Source organism: Melospiza melodia, chromosome 9 (assembly GCF_035770615.1).
Source record: "Melospiza melodia melodia isolate bMelMel2 chromosome 9, bMelMel2.pri, whole genome shotgun sequence".
NCBI lineage: Eukaryota > Metazoa > Chordata > Aves > Passeriformes > Passerellidae > Melospiza > Melospiza melodia.
The window spans coordinates 12,314,347-12,342,061 of NC_086202.1; the positions used below are offsets into that span (position 1 = coordinate 12,314,347).

General features: G+C 44.3%; 1 protein-coding gene across 4 annotated transcripts in view; it reads right to left on the bottom strand.

Annotated features, from left to right (window-relative positions):
• Positions 1-27,715, bottom strand: part of NEURL1 (neuralized E3 ubiquitin protein ligase 1) — a 141,593-nt gene that overhangs the window by 80,107 nt on the left and 33,771 nt on the right. The window contains exon 1 of one of the 4 annotated variants that reach the window (XM_063163274.1): positions 3,773-3,801. The exons of 1 other annotated variant lie outside the window; for it this stretch is intronic. Coding sequence is in view for 2 of the 3 variants with exons in the window: in XM_063163272.1 (XP_063019342.1) it covers positions 1,777-1,810 (34 nt within the window). In the remaining variant the exon portion in view is untranslated. Of the gene's footprint in view, positions 1-1,776; positions 1,832-2,903; positions 2,974-3,772; positions 3,802-27,715 lie in introns of those variants that run through there. 2 more of the 4 variants (XM_063163273.1, XM_063163272.1) reach the window with 2 other exon arrangements.

Sequence of the window (27,715 nt, forward strand, 5' to 3'; positions counted from 1 at the left end):
TTGTAAAAATCCCACCTCATCCTTGCCACACGGAGAGGTCACCAGAAATGTCTGAAGGACACTGGTTAATTAATTATCTGTGCTATGTAAGACAAGGATTGTCAGTCCTAAGGCTATCAATACAACTCCTTTCAGTATCATTACATTCACTTTCAATTCAGTTTATGAGAAATGGATACAGATTCTGTTCTCTTTCCTCAGCTATTTTGAGACACATCTGAAACACAAATATTCAACAGAAAGATGGAACTGGAGGAACAGTAGCCACAGACAAACCACAAGTGCAGATGTAGTCTATTTTTGTTAAATGTGCCTTTGTAGCACGATTTTTTTATATATAATCCCTATTTTTTTTTCAAGTATCACTGTGCTGAACAATGCAGTGCATCACCTCTGTATATAACACAGTCTATGGCCGCTCTGAAGAGGAAAATTTGAGTTAATTAGCCACACCACCTCCATCTTCCAACAAATAAAAATTAAAGAGAAGCATGCTTGCTGGAGTAGAATTGCTGAAAGGCAGAAGTTGCAAGATTGCTGTGCAGTGCACTGCCAGCTGCAGGCAGGAGAAGGCCCCAACAGGAATGCCAAGCCCCTGGCACACACAGGAAACATATATATTTTTCATTCTTTCACTGATTTAAAAAAAAATTAATTCAAATAATGCTTCAGAGGGGAAAAGGCACTTACAATGACAAGATAACAGCTAGAGGGGTTTTTTTTCTTTTTTTTTTTTTTTGGGGTGACCCAGCAGTACAATTATTCTGCATACTGCATGCATATCATGAGATTAAATAAGAAATAAGGTCATGCCACAGAAACTTCAGAATACACACAATGAACAAATAAAAAATCACTATCATCTTGCTAAATATCTTTGGGGAGAGTCATTTACTTCCTAACTATGTCCATTTGTTCCTTAAACTATAGCGTCTGGACTTGGTAGAAAATATGAGAAGAATCAGGGCTGTAATATGAATATTCACAGTGTAAATGTATATACCTCATGTATCTCTATTCAAGGATATGAGATCCTCCACAGTGCTTTACCTGTGTCTCCCATATCCCTGTTTACTATTGTGACAAGGAAGGGTTTCTGAGAGCCCCATTCACACCTCACTGAGCAGGCAGCACACTTACTACGTGCAAACCCACGCAGACCGTTTCAGAGCAAGACACGGATTTCATGCTAAGGACTGCAATATTCTCACAGAAGTATTAATTGCACGAGATTTGTGCAGGCAGGGACGTGTCTCACACTGTCCATGGATTCACATTCTGTGTAAGGCTGGCCTGTGCAGGGCACTCCGGTCCCTCCCCAGCTCCTCCCTCGCCCCGCTGTGCATCCCCCAACAAACCCAGGGACAGGGCTGCTCTCAGAGCCTCAGCTCCGACAATTCACACCGACATTCGTTCCGAACCTTAGCAATTCAGCTAAGAAACTGCTGGTGGGAAGGAGAAATAAGGTGACTGCTCTGGGAGCCCGCTGAGTAACCTTGGCAGCGGGGCTGGCGTTTCCCGGCGGGGCTGTCACCCAGCGCACACGGATACACACGGACACAGTTACTTCTCCTTCCACCCTGACACCTCACAGCGAGCCTGTCAGCGCTGCCCGGGCAGGTATCTACGCCTTATCCCCGTGTTTAGCCAGACGAGCCCCATCCCAGCCCGGGCTTCCAGCCCCGCTCCCGGAGCGGGATGCTCGGGGAGGAGAGCCGGGCAGAATCCGCATCCCCGCCGCACCTCTCCCAGCCGCCTCCCGCGCTCGCTGCTTACCGTAGAGCAGGTTCCTCGTCACCTGCCCGCCCATGTCGGCGCAGCCCCCGCCCGGCCCCGGCCCCGGCTCCGCTCCGCAGTCCCCGGGCCCCGCGGGACGCGGCTGCCCCGCGCCGGCTGCCTCCGCCCACACCCGCGCCTCCCGCCGCGGCACCGGCGCTCCGAGCTGTCATCTTTATTTACATAAGAAGGAGGAGACTTCGCCTCCTGAAATAGCTGCCGGCGTTTCACCGATAGAGCGTGTCCCCCTCCCCACGCACAGCGCGGAACGCGGCACCCACGAGCGGGGCGGCCGGCCCGGCTCAAACCCGGCGGTGCTGCGAACAAAGCGGGAGGCACCGCTGACTCCACGGGGGAAGATAAAGAAAACAAAAATTAAGAACTCATTTATAAAACCAAACGACTCTGGCCACGTGAAACTTTCGTTCCCCACTGCAAAACCCTGGAATAAATTAGAACGGGGAAAAAGAAAAGCTAAAATTTATTACCAGACATCACCACACCAGTCTTCAAACGGCTTTTGCGGGCTAATTATTAATTATTTAATAGTTTTATTAATATTAATATTTACTAATATTAATATTTATTAATTATTTCATAAATAAGTGCTCGAAAGGCAGAATGGTTCGCCACAGACTGAAATAATAAAAGCATTACCCCCCGTAAACTCTTTTGTGCGGGGCCGGCATGCTCAGCCCAGATCCAATGCCTCCTGCGCTCCAGCTCATTACCTCTGCTGATGGATAATGGCCAGCGTTAGGGAAAGCAGGGGGATGCCGAGAGCGGTGCGAGGAGGTGCGCAGGGCACCGCAGCCAGGGATGGTCCCTCGGTCGCTCTCTGCATCCCGCAGTCCGTGCAGGAGCTCGCTCGCTCCCTCCTCTCCATCTCCAGCACCGCACGCCCCTGCCCACTCGCTCCTCTCCCTGCATCTCTCCTGTCCGCTGCTCTGTGGGTAAATTAACACAGCAGGCACCGAGCTGCCACAGCCAGCGCGGCAGATCCCAGCTGGCTCGATGGAAACCAGCTCATGCATCTTTGTGCTGCGCCGCAGTCGCTCCCCTCTCTGCAAAGGAGCGGCAGTGAAACTTGTGCAGCCGCGAGAGCAGCCCTGCCTCCCAACTCTTACCATGGTGCTGGGCAAATCCTGCCATCCCACTGCCTCGATTCTGCCACCGGAAAAAACGGAAATAAGATTTTCTCTTGCCTGTGTTGTAAGGATTATTGCTTAGGATGTCTGTGTGCTGAGGTCTCAGCACTTTGGAGGAAAAAAAAAAAAAAAAAAAAAAAAAAAACAACAAAAAGAAAAGGAAAAAAAAAAAAAAGGCAGTGCAAAAAAAGCCCAAGCCAAAAAGCATAGTCAGGGTGTTTGCACTAGTGCTGCGTGCTTGAGGAAAGCTGTGTCCAGCATTTTCAACCTGCAAGAGGAGCCTGTCCCAAGCCCTCCATGCAGTCACCGCTGCCGGCTCACCCCTGCTCCCACCTGCCCAGCCGAGAGTGCTCTCCAGAGCCAAGCAGCAGCTCTTCCTCAGCTGAGCAGCACGCAGGCAGCACTCTGCTCATCCCTGCCCAAAGTCACACTCTGCAGAGCTCATGGCAGCTTCTTGGCAGAAGAAGAATCTCGCTTTTTTTTCCTTCTATTTTTTTTCCCCCTCCCCAGATGATGCTGCATTTGCTGCAGCAGCGAGTGGGGTGAGGACGTGCCCCAAGCACCGTGGTGTGGCCCCTACAGCCCCAGTGGGTGCAGGACAACTCTCAGGTCACACCAACCCATCCCAGCACCCTGCTCTGCTCCCTGGCTGCTGGGGACCCACAGATGCCCCAAGGACACTGCTGCTTTCATCTTCTGGGGGGGCACCTCACCCTCTCAGGCAATGGGTCCAGAAATTTACAACATCAAATACCACGTTTCACTTGGAGGAATGAAGATTGACTTGGACATTCAATCCCAAGTTTTCTCCTTCAGTTTCTCATTTCAGCTCTGCTTTCCATCCTTACCTTAATCTTGCTACAGCTCTGTGAATAATTGACTTCTTGGTTCAGTGCCTCAACCAAGAGATTGCTAGAAAAAAAAATGTAATTTCATGTTGGCCCAAAAATGAATGCTTTGTGCGTCTCACTGAACAAAATGTTTCTTTAATTCAAAATGAGCCATTTTATTTTCAGAGTTATTTTTACTTCATTTTTTCAAGTTATGGTCATTCAATCCAGCTCTGAAATGATGTCCTTAAAGAAAAAATAAATTAGGCCCTTTGTTTTGAATACACCAAAAGGAAAAGTGTGAATTGCTATCTTGTCTGATTATTTTATTTTTTGTAACTTATTGGCTTTGTTTGTTTGTCTGAGGGGGGGGGGTGGAGAGGGCAGACTGCCAGAATGAGTCATCCTGTTTGGCAGAAAATTATAAACAATTTCAATTGATTTTAAATTTGGGGATTTTTTTCAAAAAGAATCCAGCATCCCCTCCCACCCCTGAGCTTCCCTTGGTGCTGTGGAGCTGCTCCTGGGGGACACAGACCCTCAGAGCCATCCACAGCAGTAGAATGGCCTGTCATCCCTGTTCTGTGATAATTCCTTGAGGATTATTTGCCATATGGCAAATCTTTCCTTCACAGATACATCACACTGAAACTTACTGCTGATTTGCTCTGGCCACCTCCAAGCCCATTTCAGATCTTTATCTATTCCAAATTACTCCTCAGTCTTTCATGTTTCAGATTCTCCTCTAGACAAAGGGAAATCCTTCCCATTGCCCTGTTCCTGTTTCACAGTTCTCTCTGTCAATACACTCCAGATCCCCTTGGGCTGTTTCTTTGCTCTTGTCAATAAGGATAAACCCTCCCATTTTGGCGTCAAGTATAAAAATCAATAACATCACCATTTGCACACCCTCCTAAATCACTGACAAAGGTATTAGGTTGGACCCAACAAAAACCCAGCCCCTAAATCCATTTCCATTCATGAACTGCATCCAGCAAACTCTGGCCAAGCAGCAGTGTTGCTGTCCAAGCCAGGAGAAATCTGCAGCAGGAGTATTTTGAGGCAGTGTCTGGTCTTGCTAAATATACTTATTAACCACAAGAGTAGGATGCTGAGGCTGCAGAGCACTTCTGAAAATAGATTCACAGACATCAAGCCATAGCTAAAACCTTGGGTCTTTCCAAGCAGCCTTGAGCAAACAATGGGGCACCTCTCCCAGCCCTCCCAGGATAAAATTCCCAGCCCTGGGTACCAGACAGGGTGGCCAGGAAGGGTTATGACTATCTGCATTGCTTTCCTGGTGTCCTGGTGTGAAGGCTGGCAGGTCAGCCAGGAGGATCCCAAAGAACCATCATGGTCTGGGAAAAGACATCCCAACAGAGCCAAAGAGCCCATTCAACCCTGACTGAGGGAAAGCAGAAGAGATATCTGCAGGGAACCACAGCAGGGAGAACCAGCTCTGCAGAGACCTGTCTCATACAGGAGGAAACAGAGAAGGAGATACAAAGAGAGAAGAAAAGGATGAAAACTCAGGGAGATCAAGGATAAGATCACAGTTATGCATAGGCCAGGCCAAGAAAATGAAAATCCAGTTCATGCAAGCCTCATGCAGCTAGAAGTCCTTTGGAACTGGATTTGGCTCTATGGAGAACTGGAGTTTACACTTTGTTTGCAAGACAAAACAAGAATTAAAACCTCTCTTGATGGGGATCTCACCTCCTTTAACAGTGCTGCAGGTAGAGACATCCAGCCAAGAAACAGTCCAAGAAGTTTCCTTGAGTATCAGAATGGGTAAAAGATGGGAACTCTGGAAATCAATCTAATGTTCACCAGGTACATAGAATCTTCTCTCAATGACTTTTTAAAAGGTTTAAAAGTGCAATCAGTTTCTCCATTACCACTTACATTTGACTCTATGGTAACAAACAGACTGTCTAGAAATTGCCCTTTTTCACTCCAGTAGCTCTCAGCTACTGGAGTTCATCTGGGAAGATAGGATAATTTACAGGAACACATTCTTAGGTCTTTTTTCAGCATGAGTCTCTGACTGCTCCTAGGGGGAAGCTTCACCTGTACAGAAAACAGATTTCCTTCAGGAACCTATGCCATTGTAACTTCAGAGGAAAAATTATGTTCTCAGTTGGAAAGCATCCAAAAAATAAAGTCTCACCAACATGCACAAGAAACAGCTAGGAAACCTTGCCTTCTATGCATTCCTTTAAAATTAATTTATTGCCATTTACAGAGGTGACTTAGACAAAAGGTGTGTCTCCACCTTCAATCCTTTTTCTGCAATGCAAAGACACAGATACTGCTGCAGCAAGCAATATGCTGATTAGCTGACGTTTATGCAGCCATTTGGGAATATAACGAGTTATGTCATTATTAAGCATTATTATAAAGCTGCAGCTCTGGATGAAAGCCAAATCTCACAGTGTAAGTCAAAGGAAATTTAAAATTCTGGCTTAAATTTTTAAAATCGAAATCACGACTCATACCTACAAACTACAGCACTGCCACTGCTAACCCAGGTGGCTCAATTACCCCAATACAATTCTCTGCAGGCACAGCAGGAAGGGGAATTTAAGGACACGAAAAAATCTTTAGGCTGACTAACCACCTCCCATTTGCACTTAGCTTAAATGAGACATCAGCTGTGTTTGCTTTAGTGACAGGAGCTGCAGCAGCACAGTGGTAAAGGCTGTCTCTGGCAGGGCAATAAAGACATCAGGGAGGTGTTGCAATGGATGTCCAGGTTGTGAAGGAGAGCCAGAGCCTTCATGCCACTGCTCAAGGGCTGTCACCCCTGTTTATGTAAAACCAAAGCTGCCACAGCTTCCAAGTCTTAACCCTGACACTGCCAGCACTCAGCGTTTTATCATAGCCTCCCTGCCTGACTGTCTGCAGGAGGGGAACAGAGAAACAGCAGAGTTGGAGAGGGACAAAAAGCTGAGCAAGAAGAAGGATTTCTATGGAAAGGAACTGAACTGACCTCAGGCCAAATTGCACAACATTTTTCCATCAGCATGTACATGCTCACAAGCCCCCACTGGATGGGGGGTTTATCTTTAACAAGAGTGACTCAGGGCATGAAGGTGTCAGGAAAGAAATGATTGCACCAAAAGCCAAGAGTGCTCCCTCTTCCTTGTATACTTTTGGGATAATATATTGAGAAAACTCTGTGGGAAACAAAGAGGAAGCAAGGACTAAAATTCACAGAATTCAATATAAGATGTGCCTGGCAAGAAAACACTAACCAGGAGCTTTTAAATGATACAGAAAAAAACGTGTCTGTCTGGGGCAAGGTCCCCTGGAATCTGCCAGAAGCCCATTCCTGAGGGCAAGTATCATGCTGTGCATGACACCAACCAGGCCCTCAAATGCCTCCAGCTCTGACCTTCATTTCCATGCTAAATTAATAGCTTTGCCTCTCACTGCCATTTCACATTACTTATTCAAGCACAATAAGATTCAGAAGAATCTTAGGCTTATCCAAATCAAATGGAAAGTGAATATAAAAACACATCACCAGAAGAAACACTGTAATTTTAAAAACCAGAGAAATGCTGATTTATAACACTCACCTGAGTTGACTTATGTTTTCAGAACTACAGAGAAAACTAAAGTTTCTATATTAAAGCAAATATTTTCTTTAATCTCACGAGAATATCCTTATTTTTATTTCAGCTGGAGGTACGGCACAATGACAACATGGCAGGACTGAGAAATATGTTATTTCAAGCCCAGTTCTGTGGCTATGAAATATTTGGAAACTTTGTACAGTATCACATGATAAGGTTCTATGGCAGACTTTAGCAACCCAAGTATGTCCTTCCACACAAAGTTACAGGGAATACTGGTATAGTATATATGTTTTTATACTATATAAGTAGCTTGTTCACACTTTATCACAGGCAATATCCAAATTCTGCACTGAAAAACTAAATCACCAGCTAGAATCAACAGTATTTTTGTGGCATTTTTGCTTTAACATGTGAGTGCAGAGCAAGCACTGCATTCACTTCCACAATAGTTTACTGTAGGAAATGGTGATGCCTCTCTGCCTGAGCTAAAGAAGGACATTTTGACTTTTTTCAAAAATTTTAAAAAGGATCTTTTCAAGCAACAGGTTATTTCATTCTAACAATCTTCATTCAATGCCCTCTAGAAAGGGCACAGGCTGGCCTCTGTGAAACCAAAGAGGTAAAGAAGGCAATCAGAAAGCACCGGCACCAAGGTCAGATAGACAACTTCCACTCCAGCACGTGACAGCTTTTGGGAGCCTGACTTTGTAATCTAAATAACGCTCCCTTGTCAAAGAAATGCAGCTGCTAAAGATATTTCTTAGCAGATACAATGATAAGAGTGAATAACCTCTCTGTTTCCTGTGCCACCCTTTCCCAGAAAAGCCTCTCACTTACATGTTTGTAACCAAGCAAAGGCACTGTATGTTTGTGATGTAAATATTAGCCCAGCTGAGAACACCTTTTTATTACCCTGCTGAAAGTCCTCCAGAGAGGACAGTGAAGGGCAGCAGGATCCAAAAGAAACCTTTTGGGCTGGCAAGATGGGCAGGCAGGCTCACCCCTCATGTCCATGAGAATGCTCCTCACTGTTTGCGCCCACAGGAAGTTTTAACCTGGGCTTTGAAAGGCTCCCAGGGTCACAGAGGACACTCAGTGATCCTCATGCAGGAATGGCTTCTCATGCACCCCTTTTCACCCCAAAACTGCCCTGTCTCCTGCTACAGGGCCATCTCAGAGGAAATGTTTCTTACTTACAGAACTTTCCTGTACAGAGCTGCTTTCACAAGCTCTTTTACATTGGTCTCCAGGGAACCAAAGGAGCTGGAGGTCAAATACCTCAAGGACAAAATGCATGGCAAGGGTGAATTTTTCAGCCCTGGTAAGAGGAATCTTGCTGGTGTAAATACCAAACAAATCACGTCATGCCTGTTACAGGTGTTGCCCCTTCCCACGCCCTCTGTTCATCTTTTACTCACCATTCTCTGTTCTTCTACTTCTCCCTCACCAGACACTGATGTTTTGTACCTCCTCATCCTAGACTCTTTGTGGCCTTTCACATTTTACCTGAAATTTAGCCTCCCTCCCTTGTTACTTCTTCTATTATTCAAACTAAAAAACATTTTGACTCTAACTCAGTCTCACAGAAGTATCCTGAAAGGTCACAAGCCAGATGCAGTAGACTGGGGGCAGCTAATATTGGAATGAGAAAAGTGTTTTGGTTCTTCAGCTCAGGAAAATAGGACTTAATCAGTCCTGTCTTTAATCAGACAAAAGATCACAGATTTACCTTCACCAAATGCCACTTGTTTTATAGCTACTTTATCAAAGCACAAAGCAGATGAACATGAAGTGCAAATATTGTACTAAGCAGAGCAATGGTCATGTTTCCCTCCATTCACTTCTCCATCCCACATCTCCATTTCCAGGAAAAGGGATCAGAGCAGGACGTGAGACTCATATTACCAAACACAGAAGAATGTCCATATCCCCAGGATCTAAACCATGCTAATGTATTCACCACTGCAGCATCTAGACTGAGCGTCTCTGACCTACCACAGCTCCTTCTGATCTGCCGCGAGCTTCCGCAAACCAAAACAACCCCAACTGCTCCTGCCATTGTGCCGCTTCCTCCCATACACCATGCCTCCAATCCAAAGGGCTTTTTCACTTCTCCTTCCTCCCTCCCCCAGTTCTTTGTCTCTGCAACCTCTTCTGTGCCGCCCACACACTTGGAGAGTGGAGAGCAGACCAATCTGGCAAGCTCAAATAACAACAAAAAAAGGAAAGAAAAGGGGGGGGGGGGAAAAGTAGTTTTCTGGCCTGGAAGATTCCTCTGTATTTTTATCTGGAAGAAGCAAGCAAATCTCTTTTCCTTTCACCAGGAACCAAAGGGAATGGCGATGGATCCCAAGGCCTCGCATTCTCACAAATCAGTCCTCACAAAAATGAGGGGCTGGTATTTCTTCTGGACACACAGGCACCTCTGAATAGGAACGTCAAGCTTCTCTTCAACCTTCTCCCAGCCCCAAGCACCAGTTAAAAATATCAGATTTTACAAGGTGGGGTTAGATTAGCCAGTTTTCTTGTTAGTTTTTCTTAAAAAGAGCTGAGGACAAGCTTTGCTGCCTGCCTGGAGGCTCCTTAACCAGCCAGGCTGTTGTTGGCACTCCAGGGGCTGCTGGGCTGCCTGGGCATGTGCCCACACAGCACAAGAAGGGGGTTTGGAAAGGTGCAGCACCCCCTCCGTGCCCACATGGCAGTGGCAACGTTTACCCATCAAGGTCCCACTCCTGCAATCTCACCAGCACATACAAAAAAACCATTCTGGCATAAAGCATCTAATGACATTAATGGCACACAGCACAGCGATACGGTCCAGGCATGTGGAAATAATCACAGGCCCAGAACCCAGGATGACTGATTTTTTTCCCATTCAGCATATGTTTTACTTAGATGTCTGCTTCTTCCCACCCTTCCTTCTCTTGGTCTCCCAAACTATTATTTGGTTTTGCGGGAACAGAGAAAAACATCTTAAAACAGAAACATTAAATCACACCTATCTAAGGAAAAAAAAATGCTTAACTTAGATATAAACAAGATATTTTATTAAATACACACATTCCTAATAATAGGCAGGATTTGACCCCAGCACAACTGGTCCCTTGAGCAGATAAAATACACCTGAAGTCTGTTCAGCATGAGGGGCTAAAAATAATGTTTGTGATTAGAATCAAAGTTGAGTTTCAATGATTAATAAACACTGCTTATTAGGACCAAAGTGTATGCTCCACAGAATGACTCAAAAACTCAAAGCTATTCTGTGCAGCTATTTGCTTGTTCAAGGTGACCTGTGAGCCATACCCCAGGCTAGTAAAAATCAGCAGTTACATCATTTACAACACCAATCCAAACAGAGTGTCTCTCCCTCCCTATCAGGTCATCTTAACTCAGCTGTTCTTATGGCCTGGAGACATTTTAGCTGCACAAAAGCATTTTCACTTTTGCAGCTTCGTGCCAACTATGATGACTCCTGTCACTTTAGCCTTTTGTAGCCACATGGACAAAATGTCCATCTTTCAATGGCTTTATCAGCACAGTTGCAGCCACAGTCATCACAGTGCTGACAGTCTTTAACCAGGCTTTCACCCAATATCCACCTACACTGCTCTATTGAAAGCAAATTCTCACCTGTGCCTCTAAAGCAGATCAGCCACCACACTCTTCAGCAGATTTTCTAAGCTGGACATTTTCACACATTCCCTCTTGTAGCTTGAGGGGCCAGAACCAGCATCACTTTTGGAGGCAGCAGCATGTACTTGTCCACAGGAGACACTTGCACATCCCAGGGGAATCCCTACTCGACTCTGACCCAGCTTTTGCCTCCAAAGAGAAAACACAGACAACTGATGCTCAGTGCTCCACAACTTCAACTGGATCTTCAGCAAACTGCACTCTGCCACATCTCTAACTCACACACAGTGAACAGAGTCCACTGACGTTTCCAAGACCTCATTCAAGGTCTGACTGTGGTCTCACCCCCACTTCAGAGACTATTTGCCCTTCAGCTTCAGTGAGAGAACAGAAGAGAACGTTTTTCATTAATGTAGAGCAGTTAAGAAGTATAAATCCTTTTCTGTCTGTCTAGATTAAGATAGGAACAATAGATATGGGCATGACAAGATAAATATCTCTGCATGCTCCATGTTAGCAGCACAGGTCTGTACACTACATGGACATGAGGCTATTTCAGATGATGCTCTTTTTAACACCTTCAAGTGTATTGAAGATCCACATCGTAGGAGTTTGTGATCTTCCCAGACATTGGTTTTTGCTTCAAGACAAACCCCAAACCTGCTGTCAAGGCAGAGGTTTATTTAAGAGAATATGTACAAGACCCATACCACAGTGCCCCTGAGCAACTCCCCTTTGAACTGGCTGCCCTTGGGGAGCACAGGGAGCCCCCTGTCCCTGGGTGCTCAAACACCAGGGCTTGCCTGCTGCTCACTCCTTCTGGATATTGTTCATGCTAGCCTAAAGCTCAGTAACTGCTTTTTTCCTCACAGCCTACACTATACTGCTGACACCATTTATCCATCTGCTGCTTTGCAAGTCTGTGAAACACCTAAGAGGCTCAAAAATCAGGCAATGCAGAAAAGCATCTTTATTCAATACCTTATTTCACCTCCTAGCAAACAGAAGCAGTATCTGTCTCCCACAGCAGGGATGGACCCTTAGCTGGGTGAGACCATAGTCTGAGTCAATACTTGTTGGGATTTAGACAACTTGAGCCAAGGAAGGAGACTTGGAAGATGTTGAAATTTGAGTGGGAGAGTTGTGTAAAGACACACAGAAATATTTAAAGGAAATGGGCACAATGAAGAGGAAAGACATTTTTGCTGGCTTATGAAAATTAAACAGACGCAAGGCTTAATCTGCCACTACTGAAATCAGTAAGAATTTTGCCAGGGAAGCAAAGCAAAAGCAGAAATGGAAACAACATCTGACATTTGCTTTGTCAGACTCATACAATTTGCTGTAGTTAATTGCCTATGAGATAGATAAATAATTCACCATACGCAGCATATAATTTTAAATTTTCATTTTCACAGTACAAAGGTATCGTAATCTGGAGAGTTTTCATGCTTGTAAAAGCTGGTTATGCTGACTCATATTTAAGATGAGATTTTCCATTTGGATAGTCATGTTAAGTCTATAAAGACACCAAGCAAAAGAACATGTGAGAGGAAAATAGATTAAAATACAACATAGAAGATAATTTGGATAAAATTTGTTGTAAGTAATTTATTGTCAAAGTAGCCTTCAAACGTCTTGGAATGCAAAAGGCAGAATATTTCTGTAAATTATTGTTTGGGAACTGATCATATAAGCCTCAGAGGCTTATCCAGTATAAATGAAAGCATCTGGCCTTGTATCTTTAAGACCACAATGATGTGGCTGCTGAGCAGTCACTATGGGAAGCATGATATTCAGAAATTAATATCTCTCTGAGCACAGAACATATAATGAAGATAACAAGGCAGAACAGAGAAACAGGACTTGGACTCTCACATCTGGCATACTCCATGGATAAATCATGCAGGCAGCAGACCTGCACTGGGGGACAGCAGAAGAACGGGGTGAAGAACCTAACCCTAAACAATTACCCTTGGGGCATGAACAGACCATTATCAGGGCAACACAACTAGATCCAGGCCTAGCATTTCAGGGCACTCAAAGCTGGGGTTACCTCCTATTCTAGGAGGTGTGTTTTTTAGGGGCATTTCCACAATTTACAGCCTGTGGGATGCAATAGGCTCTGATATCATAATTTTCTAAATACTGTCTGCACAGCAGATGTTTTGTGTGTGCACACTACCCCTCGAGCGTCTACCATCTGTTTTTTTACCTAACAAGTCAGGTGTTCATGTTTTTTAATCAAAATAATAAAATGGGGGGGTTTTTTTGTCTTCTAAAGAAGAAATTATGGGGGTTCTTCCTTTATTCTCTGCACTCTTGAAAAGCCTTGTTAGATTTTTTTTTTTAAATGGAGCACTGGGTGGAATGATTCCCCTTTAGTCACAGGGAAAATTACAGAGTAGGACTGTAAGAGGGTGAATTAGCAGCACATACGATGGAAACTGACACCACCTGGCTTTCTTCTCCCTTTTTAAATAAGCAAAGAGTAACATGAAGAGGCACCATGGAGACAGAGAGATCCAACGCCAGGCAAGGTGTGGAGAGGAGGAACAGCAATGCTGGATGAATGCAGACATCTAGACATGCCAGCAAGGGCCAGGGGTGTCACAGGTGGGTCAGACCCCAAGTCCTTTAGGACCTCAGGCTGCCACCCCTGACCAGCTGAGGGTCAGATCCCCAGTGAGGGGCAGCCAGCATCAGAGGCACAGAACTGGACACGTTGCTCGAGAGCTGCCCTCTCCTCTACCCTCTTCTCACAAGGGATGAAAGCCAAGCAAAAAAGAACTTTTTAATGGGCCATCACTGGTGATGGACCAGCTGTGACACTTGGCAAGTTCCTCATTCCAAGCCCCAGAGAAATGGCAATCATTGCAAATGCCACAGGGCTTAAGCTCAGCATCTTTTCTGGTTACTGTTTATGTACAGGAAGCTTCCCTGCTGGACCAAGTTCGTTTGCTATTCCTCCCTATTCAAATAGGAATTATATAATTTAAAAAAAAAAAAAACTGTTTAAAACCTATTTTAAAGATGCAAAAATCAAACAGCATGGATTGTCCAAGCCTTACAAATTGCCACAACACCACAGTTCTCCCTCAGCCAGACTGTAGACATTCACAGTGGTCTGAAACACAAACAGCAAACATGAACCCACCATATGCAGAAATAAATTACACTCATCACTGATTAATGCACAGACAAGCAAAATTGTGCTAACAGGAATATTTGGAGAAAGTGTATTTCTCCTCTCGAACCAGACAGCTACAATCACCCAACCCCTAAGAAGAGGCATTATCATGAAGAGCTCTGTCTTGTGCCAGGGAAATGAGCAGTGAATGAAAACTCATTATTAACAGGTCAGAAGCAATTAATTGTTCAACCAGGAGCAGAGGAACTTTAGATAACTAACACATGTATAAAAATAATGGATTTATCAAAGTCAGTTAAGGAACTGGGAATGGGACCACTCAAACTGTTCACTGGACACAGAGCACCCAGTCCATGGTGCCACTGCAGCCCCACAGTGACCCTTCCCAGTGTTCCCAGGCCACCTTCAAGGGATAACCTTCTGTGCAGCCACCACCATTATAGGCTCCTCTGCTCACATTCCCAGCAAAGTGGAAATTTCAAGTGTGATTTTTCTTGCTTGTGATGTGAAAAATGATCAAAAGCAAAATCTCCTTTCCTAGAGGTCACCTACTCAGACACTTTAGTTGACACACGCTGTCTTCACTCTCCAGAGGGACTCTGGAGGATGACTGACTGTCAACAGCAGTGAAATCTGGGAAAAACCCACAGCTGTAACAGGGTTTGCTCCATGCCCAGTCCAGAGAATAACATCCACAGCACCCTCTTACACTGCAGCTCACTCATTTCACTGTGCTTACACCATCAGCTGTTGGCAAAACATGACTAAGGCACTTTATTGCTTTGAGGCTTAAGAACAAAACATCTCATGCAGGACAGAACCTGCTCTGATTGTTGACAGAGTCAGAGCAAGGCTGTGGGTGGGGATCAGGATCTCACTGGTCATTCCTCACTCCTCTTCCCACGTGGAGCAGTCTCTCCATACACCTGTCTGCCTCCTGGTCACCAAACTTGTCTTTGCTCATCCATCTGTGGTTTGGGACAGGGGACAACACAGGGATGCCCAAGGTCATCTTTACCACTGCTCTATCCAAATGGGAGCTAAAGAAAAGACAAGGAGAGCAGGGCTTTGCCCCCCAAACACAAGGACAGGTGGCAGTGGGGCAGCACAGCTGCCACAGCCTTTGCTGCTCCTTAACAGCCACTCTTCCCTCAGAGACAACTCCCTCTTGCCACGTGTGGAGCAGAACACTGTTTGCTAGGTCCTGTAAAACAGGAGACAAGGAAACTAAATGGAACTCTGAGTGCCTGCATTATGCAGGGTGGGTGTGAGTTGCACTCCTCAACACCACAGCCTGCTCTGTGCTCGTGGGCTTCGCTCTGCCGTGGCTCCATCAATAAGTAATCACAGGGAGCCCCAGAGCCCCTGTTCAGCCCAGGAGCTTTATGAGGCAAATGAGTCATGAGGAGTTAGAGGGACAGAACAGAGAGATACAGCACCAATGGAGAACATTTGCCCTCTTTCTCCAGCTAGAACAGACCTAGGTCACCCTCCGAGCTCATCCCTTCTCTAAACTGTTTCTCACACTTTTCACACAGAGAAGAACATGTGTGAGAAAGGAAAATAGCCATGTGTTTTGTCAAATCCCAGAAATGCTAAGTGTTTTACAGTTTCAGAGGCCAAGGTACCCAGTACCTTACAAATACATATATATACATGCTTCCATGATTGGAAGTAACCAAGTCAAATTATGCAGCTGTAGCACCAGACGTGCAACTTCTGTTTAGCATCATCCTAAATTTGTTCACTATTTCTTACATCTACCTTGACACAAGCAGAGCAGCAGTAGAAAAACTAGATATAAAAATACAAGAGATTAACTGGTCAAGCAGAATGCAACTTTTCTTATGTTAAATGAGTCCTTCAAAACCCTCAAGATACCTGTACATCCATCAGGAAAAAACCACCCCAAACTTTAAAAAAAAAACCAAACCAAACCAAAACAAGAGAACCTGAAAGAAAGATTATTAAGTTACATGCTATAAAACAGAAAAGACAACACAACAGCATGGCCAGCCTTCTACAAGCTGTCTTTAACACAAGTCTGCTGGGACATCTTTTGGAAAAGCACAGCACACATCTTTGCTTTGGTTTAGAGTAACAGAAATTTGGGAAGTTCTGTCACCTCAGCAGCAGTTTGCAAAAATGGTTTTCAGCATTCAATCAGTTCCCATTTCAGAATTAGCCAAATACATTCCCAGAGTTATCACAGAGAACAGGCAAGAGATGTGTGCTATCTCAGACTCCTGGCTGCTCTCAGGGTGGCTGGACACACTCCTCCCCTGAGGATTGTTAAAGTTGCCTGTTATTTCAGTGTGACACAAGAGCATTTTGTTGTATTTTTCCATAAAACCAGAACCCACCATCTCCAATCAGATCAAGGCACTCTCCATTTCAGAGATGATTTGCCCATTTTAACAAAGGGATCCTTTTAAGTTGCTGTCCTCAAGCCCACCAGACCACATCCTGGGGTGAATGTGGGGGGGAGGCAGGAAACACTCCCTTGTGCCATTATACAAATGTCTGGTAACAACAATGGCTAAAAAGGCTGAGAATTTAAATGACTTAGCATCTAAGTGGATTCACTGAAAATACTTTCAAATTTTTTCCCTAGCAGATAGCCTGAAGATATGCAAAGACTGGAAAGTGCATTCAAGATGCTGAATCTGATGTTGCTGTCTATTTTTGTCAGTACAGTTCCCAAATCAAAATATGAAAGCAAATGGTCTTCCCCAGGGAGCAGATGTTTGAATGCAGTGATGGGGACCAATTTAAGAACATAGGTACAAATGAAATGTTCATTCTGTTCCGGCCTTCTCTAGTGATGTGAATTGTGATTCACATAAAGGAGATGACTACATCAGAGACAAGAATGAAAAATTAATTTCATTTTCTCTAACAGTGGACTGCTGGCATTTAGGAGAGTGTCTTTCCCAGTGAGATACTACCTCATGCAGTAAGACAGTATCTGATGTTTTTAAAAGCAGCAGTAATGTTCTCCAAGTCAGATGCATACAGAATACAGTGTCTGAAGCTATTCTGCACAAATAACTATTTTTTCTTCTTCTTGATTGCAAAGTAGGTTTGAAAGGGCTTCTCTACCTCCTAACAGTGAGTGAAACAGTATGTGTGAATGACTTGTGGAAGCAAGAAAGCATAGCAGGTTCACTGGATGCTGCAGCAAGTGATTATTTTCCATTTGCTTCTTACAGGTTCACTGCCTTTGCATCTAAAAGACATTATTATACGATTTATATTTCATCTTGGATCAAAGCAAGATGAAGGCATCATCTTGCCAGGCTCTGTCCATCATTTCAGGTAAATAATCTCCATTCTTTAGGATCCAGCTCCATAGCTGGGGCTGCATTACAGGGCAGCACTGGCCCACACCCCCCAGCCCTAAGCTGTGCAAGGCTTTCCTGCCCTGTGTGCAAAGCAGTGGTCTGGGTTACACTCTGCAAACACCTTTGTATTGTTATTGTGCATGGGTAAATGTGAGATCATGGCAGCCTAGCAACTGAACTGCAACACAAGATAGGTTCAGAAGGAAATTAAGAATCATTTTCCTTTCCCCACTTGGTATCTAGTTTTTACCAAGATCAGAAACTACAACAAAAAGCTGGGTTCTGTTTCCAGTGCTGGCAATGGTTTTCTGACCCTGTCTGTCTGTCCCTAGTTTCTAAATTCACAAGATAAAGATTATAAATTTCCTACACTTTGGACAGATTTGGAGATATTCAAATGACAAGTACTATATAAAAGAGTGTAAGTTTCTGCCAGAGTACTACTTAATAAATGGCCTCTTAGACAGCAAAGCAACGGAGAGAGTGAGCAGCACCTAATCTTCACCAAGATCAATCAGGAAACTATCTTTAGATGAAGTCAAAAAGCCCCAGGCAAGAGAGAAAGTACTTCTTCATCTATTTCAGCCTTTTTTACCCCAAGGTTTTGACAAGTGTGGATCCACCAGTAAATATTTTGTTGAGAGCTACTGATTGCTCCTGTGATATCACTGATGCTCTGGCTCAGCACAGATCTCATGTTTTCTCCACTGATATTCTGAAATTTAGGCAGTGGCCAGCTTGTCAGTAAATTGTCTCTGCAACCACGTCTTCCACCACTTTTCAACATCACTGCTTTAACTGCTGTACCTACAGCAGTCTGTGCTTGTGCCATAAATGAAAGGGGGATGCAAACTGAAACTGGACACAAGGTTTGAAGTTACTTGTAAATTCTCACCAAGGTTATAAAAGGGACACTTGAATATGAAACAGAGATAGTGAACAAATCCTGGAATAAGCTTTTAAAGAGAGAAGGATCCAGGCCAAATGGAAACACACTAAGTATAATTTATAATGAGCAATGTGTAAAAAGCTATCCAAATCATGGAGCTCAAAATGAAAATAAACAGCAATCTTCCTGGGACAAGTAGAGATAAGGTAAGTATCTGCTAAAAGGCTGAACTCTGAGCAACCCTTGGGTGTTACCAACTGCTTGAACTAGCCCTCAGTGTGGTTTCACTAAAGGCCAAAAGAAACTGTAGCAGGAATACTGCACATTCAGTGTGCCTAACCTGGAATTCAGTACCTGTCAGTGTGACTGTTGCTCAGCATTGAACTATGTAAAAAATAGACTTGCAATCCACTTTTGCCTGCAATGAGCACAGCTGATCCTGCAAGATAATTGATCTGCCCAATAACATGGAACAATGCCTGCAGTCACACAAACTACAATAAAGAATGAACAACCAAAAAAAGCTAAGCCTTGCTCACAGCACACATCATGTACTCATTCCCATCTCAATCTGCAGGGGCACCAGTGGGGGTCAGCAGGATCACTGTGAAATGTGAAATGCACTGGGTGTAAACACCTGGAAGTTTGTCAGCCCACAACAGAAAACAAAAGAAAAATTCTCTTTAAAAACATTTTACACACTTAGAGATGTTTTCACATCTTTTAAGGCTCTTTGACAGATCACATCACCACTACCTGATGGAAATAAAATTAAGTGCAGAGCAAAGCTATTCAGGGAAAAGTGCTGGGAGGCTCTTGGAGCAGTGTTGGACAGCAGCAGAGATTACAATCCAGGTGGCTGAAAAAATACAACCATGGGTTAAACTGTTTATTTAAACAATGTGATTTTATCCATGTTCATTTGCAGAGTGATGACTGCCTTTCAGTAGTTGTTTGGTTTGAGAGGACACAGATCCTGAGTCCTTAGCCTAGGATAGGTTTAGTTCTTAACTAGGTAGACCCTTAAAATATAAAGTGACAGCTCTAAAATGGAAACTTCCCCCCCCCGCCCCAGGCTTCCCCGGACCTACGGGAACAGGAACCATCACCCAGCACTTTCTATCTCCCCTGAGGTGGGTGAGATAGTCACTGAGTGCTGATGACAGCGTCAGACTGGCCGGCAGTCACTGTCCCATGGGAATGCGGAAATATGGAAACGGGACACACTGGAAACAGGACGGTGTGTCTGTCATGCTGGCATCCATCACCTCTCACCACAGGGAGCAGGCAGCACTGCTGAGAATGAACCACCCAGGCCAGCAGGGCTCCTGCAGCGCTCTCTGACTCCACACTGCTGCTTCCTGAGCCTTCTAGAAGGAAACAAAAGGTGAACCCTACTCAGCCAAAGACCCATGAGATCACACAACTGCCCATCTCTAAGCATAACAGCAGAACTTGGCCAGCTCAACAAGCATCTCAAGTGTTTCTTGCCAGGTACTTGAGTTTCCAGCAGAGATGCTGCAGTTTCTTCCAAAAATGTTGTCTTCTTAAACAAACTGGACAGATTGTTGTGGAGATGCTAAGAGAATGTCAATCTGCTAAATGTCAGAGGGATTTTGACTAAACTAGGAAGAAAAATGGTCAGGAATTACAGCTATATAATTAGTAACAAATCTTTAATTCTACATGTTTGCATAGCAAGGCTGATTTAGAATCAATTGCTGAAGTGGAGCAGCCAAGAGGACAGATTCAGATCTTCTCTGTACCAGTAGAAATGCAGAGTAGCTCTACTGAAGCCAAAAAAAGTATGTAAGGCTGCAACAGTTCCATCCTTACAGCTTGAGGAAGCTAATTTAATGAAAACACTGTTTGTTTTTTTTTTTCTTTATCAACTTTTTACCTATTAATGAAATGCACCCAAGCCCACAAAGACTGAAGATCCTCAAAAGCAGGAGCTGAGCCAGGAACAGGTCCCAGAATGGCCAAATTTCAGGTCAAGTGTTTGTTTCAACATCTGAAAGCTCAGGCCCCAGACTCCTTTCCTTCTTGTAGTCTCTTTTTGTAAACAGAAGTTTCATTGAGGAAAGATATAAAGAGAGAAAAATCCTGGACAACTTGTTCCTGCTTACATGACTGATCCATGGAGTTGGGCTTCCATGGCTGACACCAGACTTTCAGCACACTGTTAGGAAACTTAAGAAGCTCTTCTGAAATGTCTAAGTTTCTTTAAACTCACAAAAGAGCAAGAAAATCACAGCCTCTATCTGAAAACAGTTTTGTGAAGTGACACATCTTACATTTGACACATGATCCATATAATCTGTAGAAGAGAGTCAGTAGCTGACTGACACTAAGATGTTGAACACCATCCAGCCTAGAAATGCCTGCAGTGTGCCAGCTCTACATAAACTGAATCTGGAGTTACAAGGACTAAGTGAGGGTGCTGCGTGTCATCCCAGAAGGGATGCTGAATTTTATTGGACAAATTGTTATCTTCTCCCCCGCAAAGGAAGTTGTTGCTACCAGCAACTCGAGTCACTGCCATCACCATCGCTTACAAGGGAAGCAAGGCCAGAAATTTTTGTATCCTTTCTTGTGTCAGGAAGGGTGTTTTTACAACAGATGAGCAAGAGTGGTGAAGAAATCAAAAATAATTCAGAAAACATGGAAATAAAGTTAATACCAGTTGCTTTGGACACACAAAAAATGTATTACAGAAACATACCACATACAGTCTTGTATCCTCTTGATGACTTTAACATGGTAGTTTTGGATGAGTCAGCGGGAGATCTGCCCAAGTAAAAACCTCAGAACTGCACCCTCCAAAATTATCCCCACCAAAATCCAGAGAACTCCACAGCCTTAATGGGTCCCCACAATACTTTTTGTGTCATTCCAAAGATGAATTTTGGCTTACCAAAATTCTTTGGCTAGTTAAAGCAAGGACAAAAATAGTGGTGTCCACCAAACTGAAAGGAAAACAACAATCTCAAAGCCATTTGTCTTCACAGTAATGCTAAAAATACAAAGATGGCATATGGCATTCATAGTGGGTCTCACCACTCCCTGTAGCACCAAAGAAGAGGGAGGCAAGTGCAAGGTGCAGATTTTGGTAGCTGAGTGTAATGCAAAGAAAAGTGGGAGAGGAGAAGTTACTGAAGGGCACAAAGAAAGAAAGCAATGGGATGGGGCTTAGGTTTTGACTTTTGATGAGGGTATTTTTCATTAAGCATGAAATAATAAAATGGTTTATTAATGGACAATAACACTTTTTAAGGACCACTACTGACTTGTACAATGAATATCAACTAAGGCAAGTGGGAGAAATGTCAAAGCTTCCAAGTCCTTGCTTGAGACTGTTTGCATGGTTGGAGTCCCTTCCATGTTCCAGGATGAAATATTTTGTACAAGGTCACATAGAAAGTCTAAGACACAGCAGGGAAATTATAGCAGGTGTCAGACCACCATTCCACCTCCTGCTCAATCTCCTTCACCACCCTAGCCACAATCCAACCACAAGGAAAATCTTCCTTTGCAACTACACAGGCCAGACACATCAGTGAAAGGAGCTTTCCCTGGAGAAAGGCAGAGGGAGCTCTAAGATATTCCTTGTGCCACCTCGCCTCACCATTAAGCTTTTCCCATACTATCCCGTTCCTCCCTCACCTCACAGTCATCCCTTTTAATTTTGGCCAAATATTTTACCACCCTCCTTGCTAGAAAGAGCATTTCTGTGACACCCACAGCCCCCGAGGCCCTGAGTGCTTGGCTGCACTTGGCCAAAGGTGTCACAGCAGCCTGGTGCTGGCTGTCCCCGGGGCTGTGCCCACAGCTGGCAGCGTGGCTGTTTGTGCAGCAGCACAAGACCCCTCAGAGCAAAGCAGCAACAGAAGCTGGGGCCACCTGGCCCAGAGCTGTGCCTCTTGTCACAAAGGGGATTTTGCCCAGGCTGGCCTTAAGAGGATTAGGGAATAATCTTGCACAAAACAACAGCCACGTCTGCTGCTCCAGCGCAAGTTGTTCCTATCTGCTCTCACAAAGCTCCTCTCTGCTCTGCCCTGACACTTCCTCCCATTACAGCATCCTGCCATGGAATGCAGGCACTGGTGAAGAACTGGGGCTTGCACACAGGTGGAGGGTGAGCACCAGATCAGGGGCATTCAGAGCTCATCCATCCCACAGCAGTAACCAGCATCACGCAGAGCAAGTAAACAAACAGGCCTGGTTTTCAGAGGCTGGATATTCACAAGCTGGATACCCACTGACCAAACTCCTGAGGCTTCAGAGGGGGTTTAGGAGAACTGTGCTGTGTTCAAAATTTGTGAAAATGTAACCAACTATTTAGCAGTTTAAAGAACATTAAAGCAGATTATAGAACATTAAAGTTTCCAAGTGATAGTCCCAATATACTTCCTGTATCAGAGACAGAAAAATCTTTGTTGTGTCAGATGTGCAGATGTATAAAATGGTATCAAACTGAAATATCTAAAAGGAAGAGGAAAATTCCCTAAGGCAAGACCTAAAACCTGCCTACTTCTCTTAGCTTTTTGAACTCTAAGATACATGCAGACCAGGCACCTTGATTTTTCCTGCTTTTAATTGGCAAGAGAAAAGATTATCAAGGTGCCTATAAATTGTTTTTATTGATTTTACAAATAGGGATTTTTTTTCCCCCTTTTTAAATTTTATAACTAGACTTGTAATTTAGATTTCAGCTATGGCTTCCTAAAAGAAATCCAGGATTGCCCATCTGACCCCTAAGCCCATCAACCCTAATCCTATAATATAACACTCTTCCACGGGATTGAGCACCCTTTCACTCCCATGGTGGTCCCACCAGGTCAGGGTTTAGCCATTGTACTCTTGCTCGTCCCAGAGGTGCCACTGCTGTTGCAGGGATCGGTGATGGATTTCCTCTGCCAGGATCAGCCCAGGATCATCAGTACAACCATCCTGGATGCACAGAGCACACGGGGATGGATGTGAGGAAGCAGGGACAGAGTGAGCTGCAGCATGAACAGGGCACAAAGTGTAGGAACTGGACCTGGTGTGTGTGGACTGACTTGATAACAAAACCTCCTGTGAAACTGGTTTCTTTTGCAGTAACAGGTGCTAGTGCCTACCTACTCTTCCACCTCCAGAAGTTTTTTCCAAAATATTTGACTAAAATATCCCACTGAAGTTGGTTCTCCTTTCCCTGCTGCCGAAGGACTGGGGGTTGCTCTGCCCTTTCTCACAGCCTTCTCCAACAAAGACTTCAGCCCCCTTCACCTCCCTAAAGGAAATTGATCCACTTTCTACAGTTTTCTCATCAGAAAGTGCTCCCTCTGCCTCATGGTTCTTGTTCATGTCTTTTGGGCTCTATCAAGTGTTTCCATGCCTTTCTCAAAGTATGCTGACCAAAAGTGAACATGTTATCCCAGTTCAACCCTCATCACTAAGGGGAATGCCTCCCCCAGTCCAGCTGTGGGGCTTCACCTCCCCTGACCATAAAAGTTCATTCTTTTGCAACAGAATGATATAATTTCTCATGAGTTTTCCTCCCAGACTCCCGCTGCACTAATATTTATCTGCACCCTCAAGTTCTTCTGTCCAAGAACAGCATTGTGCTGTTGTCTCCATCGAGTCACACCTGACAATTCCAAATGACCTCCTAAACTTTAATATTGTTTTGAGATTCCAGTAGGTAAAGTGCTTCCAAGTCTGGTCTGCTGGTACAACAAATAGTGCACTTACCTTTCTGCAGATTTCACTCAAATGAAGTGAACAAACAATTGTATGAATTTAAGCCTGCCTCAGGTATGAAGCTACTAGAAAAAACTACACACAGGCATTTTTCAGATCATCTTTTTGATACAATTGTTACTTATATTTTTTAATATATAACTAACAATTATATAATATATATTTCTTATAGAAAAAAAACATCTCATTTAAATCTCCAGCAGTCATACCTCATATCTTTGTTTCAGAGCTCAGCTGCTCACGGCAAGATAAATACTGTAGGCAGAGGGGTCCTGCAGGTATTTGATCGATTGAGAGATTTTCTCTGGCCAACTCATTGTTTTTAAAAGGACATACTTCACCTCAAATAAGAAAAATATTCCTTTAACATCACTCTTGACACCAAGTTTAAAGGCTGCTCTTAGCTGCCTTCCTGGAGAGCCACTAATGAAAATGTAGCAGCCTCTTGGATTGCAGAGAGTCCAGGCTCTCAGCAAAGTTTCATAAAGGAATTAGGAATTGCTCTGCTAGGTCAAGTCACTGATCCAGTTAAAGGATTGAAGACAGACATGGACATATAACCAGTTATTTAACTAATTACCTCCTAGCAAGTGAGCCAGACTAACTGGGGATATCCAACCTCTCAGTCTGCTGAAATGTGTGGTAAAACACTAGGGATTCTCTCCCCATGCAGGTGAATCTATCCCTGAGGGAAGGTTTGTTTGCAATACTCATTTCAGAAGCATCACCACACCAAGAGGCTGCCCTAAGTGCATCTTATTTATCACACAAAGGATAATCAATACAGAGAGATCGTGACAAGTGGGCTACTTCACCAAATAACTCAAACATTTTAAGACTCTCCAGGACAAGAGGCAGAACATAAAGGATCTTCCTGGCTATTTCTGAGTTGCCCTGATGCTGTGAGATCAGCACTGTGTTCTTTGCCCTCCTGGCACAGCAGCAAGGAGAGCACCAGGTGAGTGCTTGGCTCCTCACACCCACAGCAAGGATTTTGGATGCTGAGAAGACAGAGCAAACACTTCTGCAGGACAGATTCCAGTAAGGACAGCAAGGAGAATCCCACTGGGGCTGGGTGCCTGTCTGGCAGCTGCCTGGGGGACACAGAGCCACAGCAGGGAGGGCCTGACCCAGCAATGCCAGCAGTGAGGAGCTCCTGCCCAACCTCCCAAGACCCAAGGGTTTAATTGGAGCTAAGCTGAAACTTGAGCGTTCACCTGAGGTCTCCAGAAAGGGGAGAAATGCCACACCAGATCTCATCTCCACACAGAAACAGGAGTTAAAGAATAAAAATAGTAGCAGCCAGGTGCTCCAGTTCCTCAACTTGATTGAATTTGGCATGTGAAATATAGTAGGTTCAAAACAGTAATTACAGAATAATGCATATGAGAAAAAGACCCAAGTCACAAAAAGGAAAGCAATTACAAGCAAAATTAGCTGGGAAAGGGAATTAATGGAAAAATATGAGTGATGATGGATATATTTTACCAGATGTCAGAAAGTGACAATTATAGAAAAAAAAATCTCAAAAAGAGACTTAATTCATAAAGTAAATGAAACCTTCTAAAATTCAAAATTATATGAAAAGTGGGTGAAAAAAAATTGATAGAATTATTAAATTAAAGTCAGGAATTGTTTTAAAACCTGATAGAGAGCAGTGCACATTCCATCAGTCAGGTCCATTAACAGATATAAGTAGCTGAGCTGACAGGAAGAAACCATGAGGATATTCAGGATAATTCCAGTAATTAGACTCTGTGGGACAGATGACTCTGTGTTTGGGAGGAAGTTAGTCAAGGTATCCATAGGATCACTTGGTGGACAGCTGCACATCCAGTCACACATCACCCAAAGAGACACAGCACAGTAAGTGAAATGAGAGAACACACTAATTAGGAAATGCAATCACTAGGAAGACCTAATAAATAAACAAGAGGCAATAGGAAGGCTGGCAGAAGACAGCAGAGGGCAAGCAGACTTCAAGGACACAAATTTGGTACATTTTAAGGAAATATCCCTAATAAGTAAATTCTGTGGGGAAAGGAAACCCGTTCATTTGAAAAATCCTAACAAGTACTAAAGAAAAATAAATGTGATAGAGGTGGAAAGAAATGAATACAGAAAACTGAGTCATTGCAGAGTTTGGTCAGCAAGGTCCAGGGAAGGAGAACATCTCACAGGATCAGGGATCATTGCTGGGTTACAAGGGCAGCTGAATGTAGCAGCCAGCAAGACCTGGGGATAGCAGACAGCCAGCATCCAGCCTTCCTTCCCTGCAGCACTCTGCATTTATTTTCTCTAGAGATTATTCACACAGCTTTCATGGCTTTTAAGATTCATGAGACTATCCAGAACCAGCACCAAATTTCTTGGGTTTTTTGCCAGCCTGCTACAGCTGGTCAGGAGTCTGTGATAACTCAGCATCGACACTGCCTGTGGGTGCAGCACGTACCCAGGGGAAGGAGAGTATCCCTGCACTTGCAGTTCACACTTGCACACTGCCTGCCCAGTACCCACAGCACAACCTTCCCACACATCAATCCAGCACCCATCCACTGCCAAGAACAGTATGTTCCATCTCCTTTTACCTTCTGCCCTTTCCTTCCTGCTGTTTCATGGACAAACGTGAGCATTGAAGAATATCTTAACGACCACAAAGCTGTTTATGAGCACCACCACAGAGCACACACAGGTCACAAGAAGAGAGGAAAAGCAGGCAGTGTGGTGGGCCAGGTGGAAGGTGCAAGTTCCCAAGCGATGCCCACTTCAGTGAGCAGCAGCAGAGACATCACTGCCCTGCAGCACCCAGAGCTGCACTGAGCTCATGTTGGGAGCTTCAGGGAGAATCTGCTCCCGCTCTGCTCCGACCTCTGCAAGCTCCACCTCAGCCCCATTTGCTCCAATGGCTCAACAAGGCTCCTTGCAGCAGCACAGCACTAAACTCAACACCTCCAAGTCTTCAGCAGCTGGAGTTTGAATAAAGAAAATGCCAGATTGCCCAGCTCTGCACTGGAGGTGGGATTTGCATGTCAATGGGGATCTCATCAATAAAGCACAGTTTTGTGGAAATCTATCAAGTATTTCTATGACTGAGGAAGCACTTGAGAGGACAAGCAGTGCAACACATGAACACCCATTTTGTGAATGCAAATACCTTTTTTTTATCTATGTGCAATTTCCTTTCCTGCCATACTAATGGAGAAAACATTAGAAGATGCAGAGCACAACAGGTATGATGGAGCCTCAAGTGGCTGCACCAAATATTTAGGAGGGTACCTTCTGGACTGAGAGGCAAGAAGTCTGCTGTGACCTTGACCTGCATGAGATGCTGGAATTCAGACTGTGTCTTCTGGTAAATAGCAGGAAGGCAGGTATGTGAATATCTGCAAGATGTTCAAATCCCTAACAGTAGGCTAGGAGCTTCATGTGAAGAAGTGAAGAGCCTTCAGTTGTTGAAGGTGGGAAGGAAGTGGTTCTTTTTGTGAGGCTTCATCAGCCTCATGTGTCACAGTGTTTCAAAGAGAACTTCTTACTTTCAGCAGAGGAGATAAAAACCCAAAGATGTTTGATCAGGATGGGTCCTTCAGCTTCCCTGAAGCTGAGGTGGTGACAGCA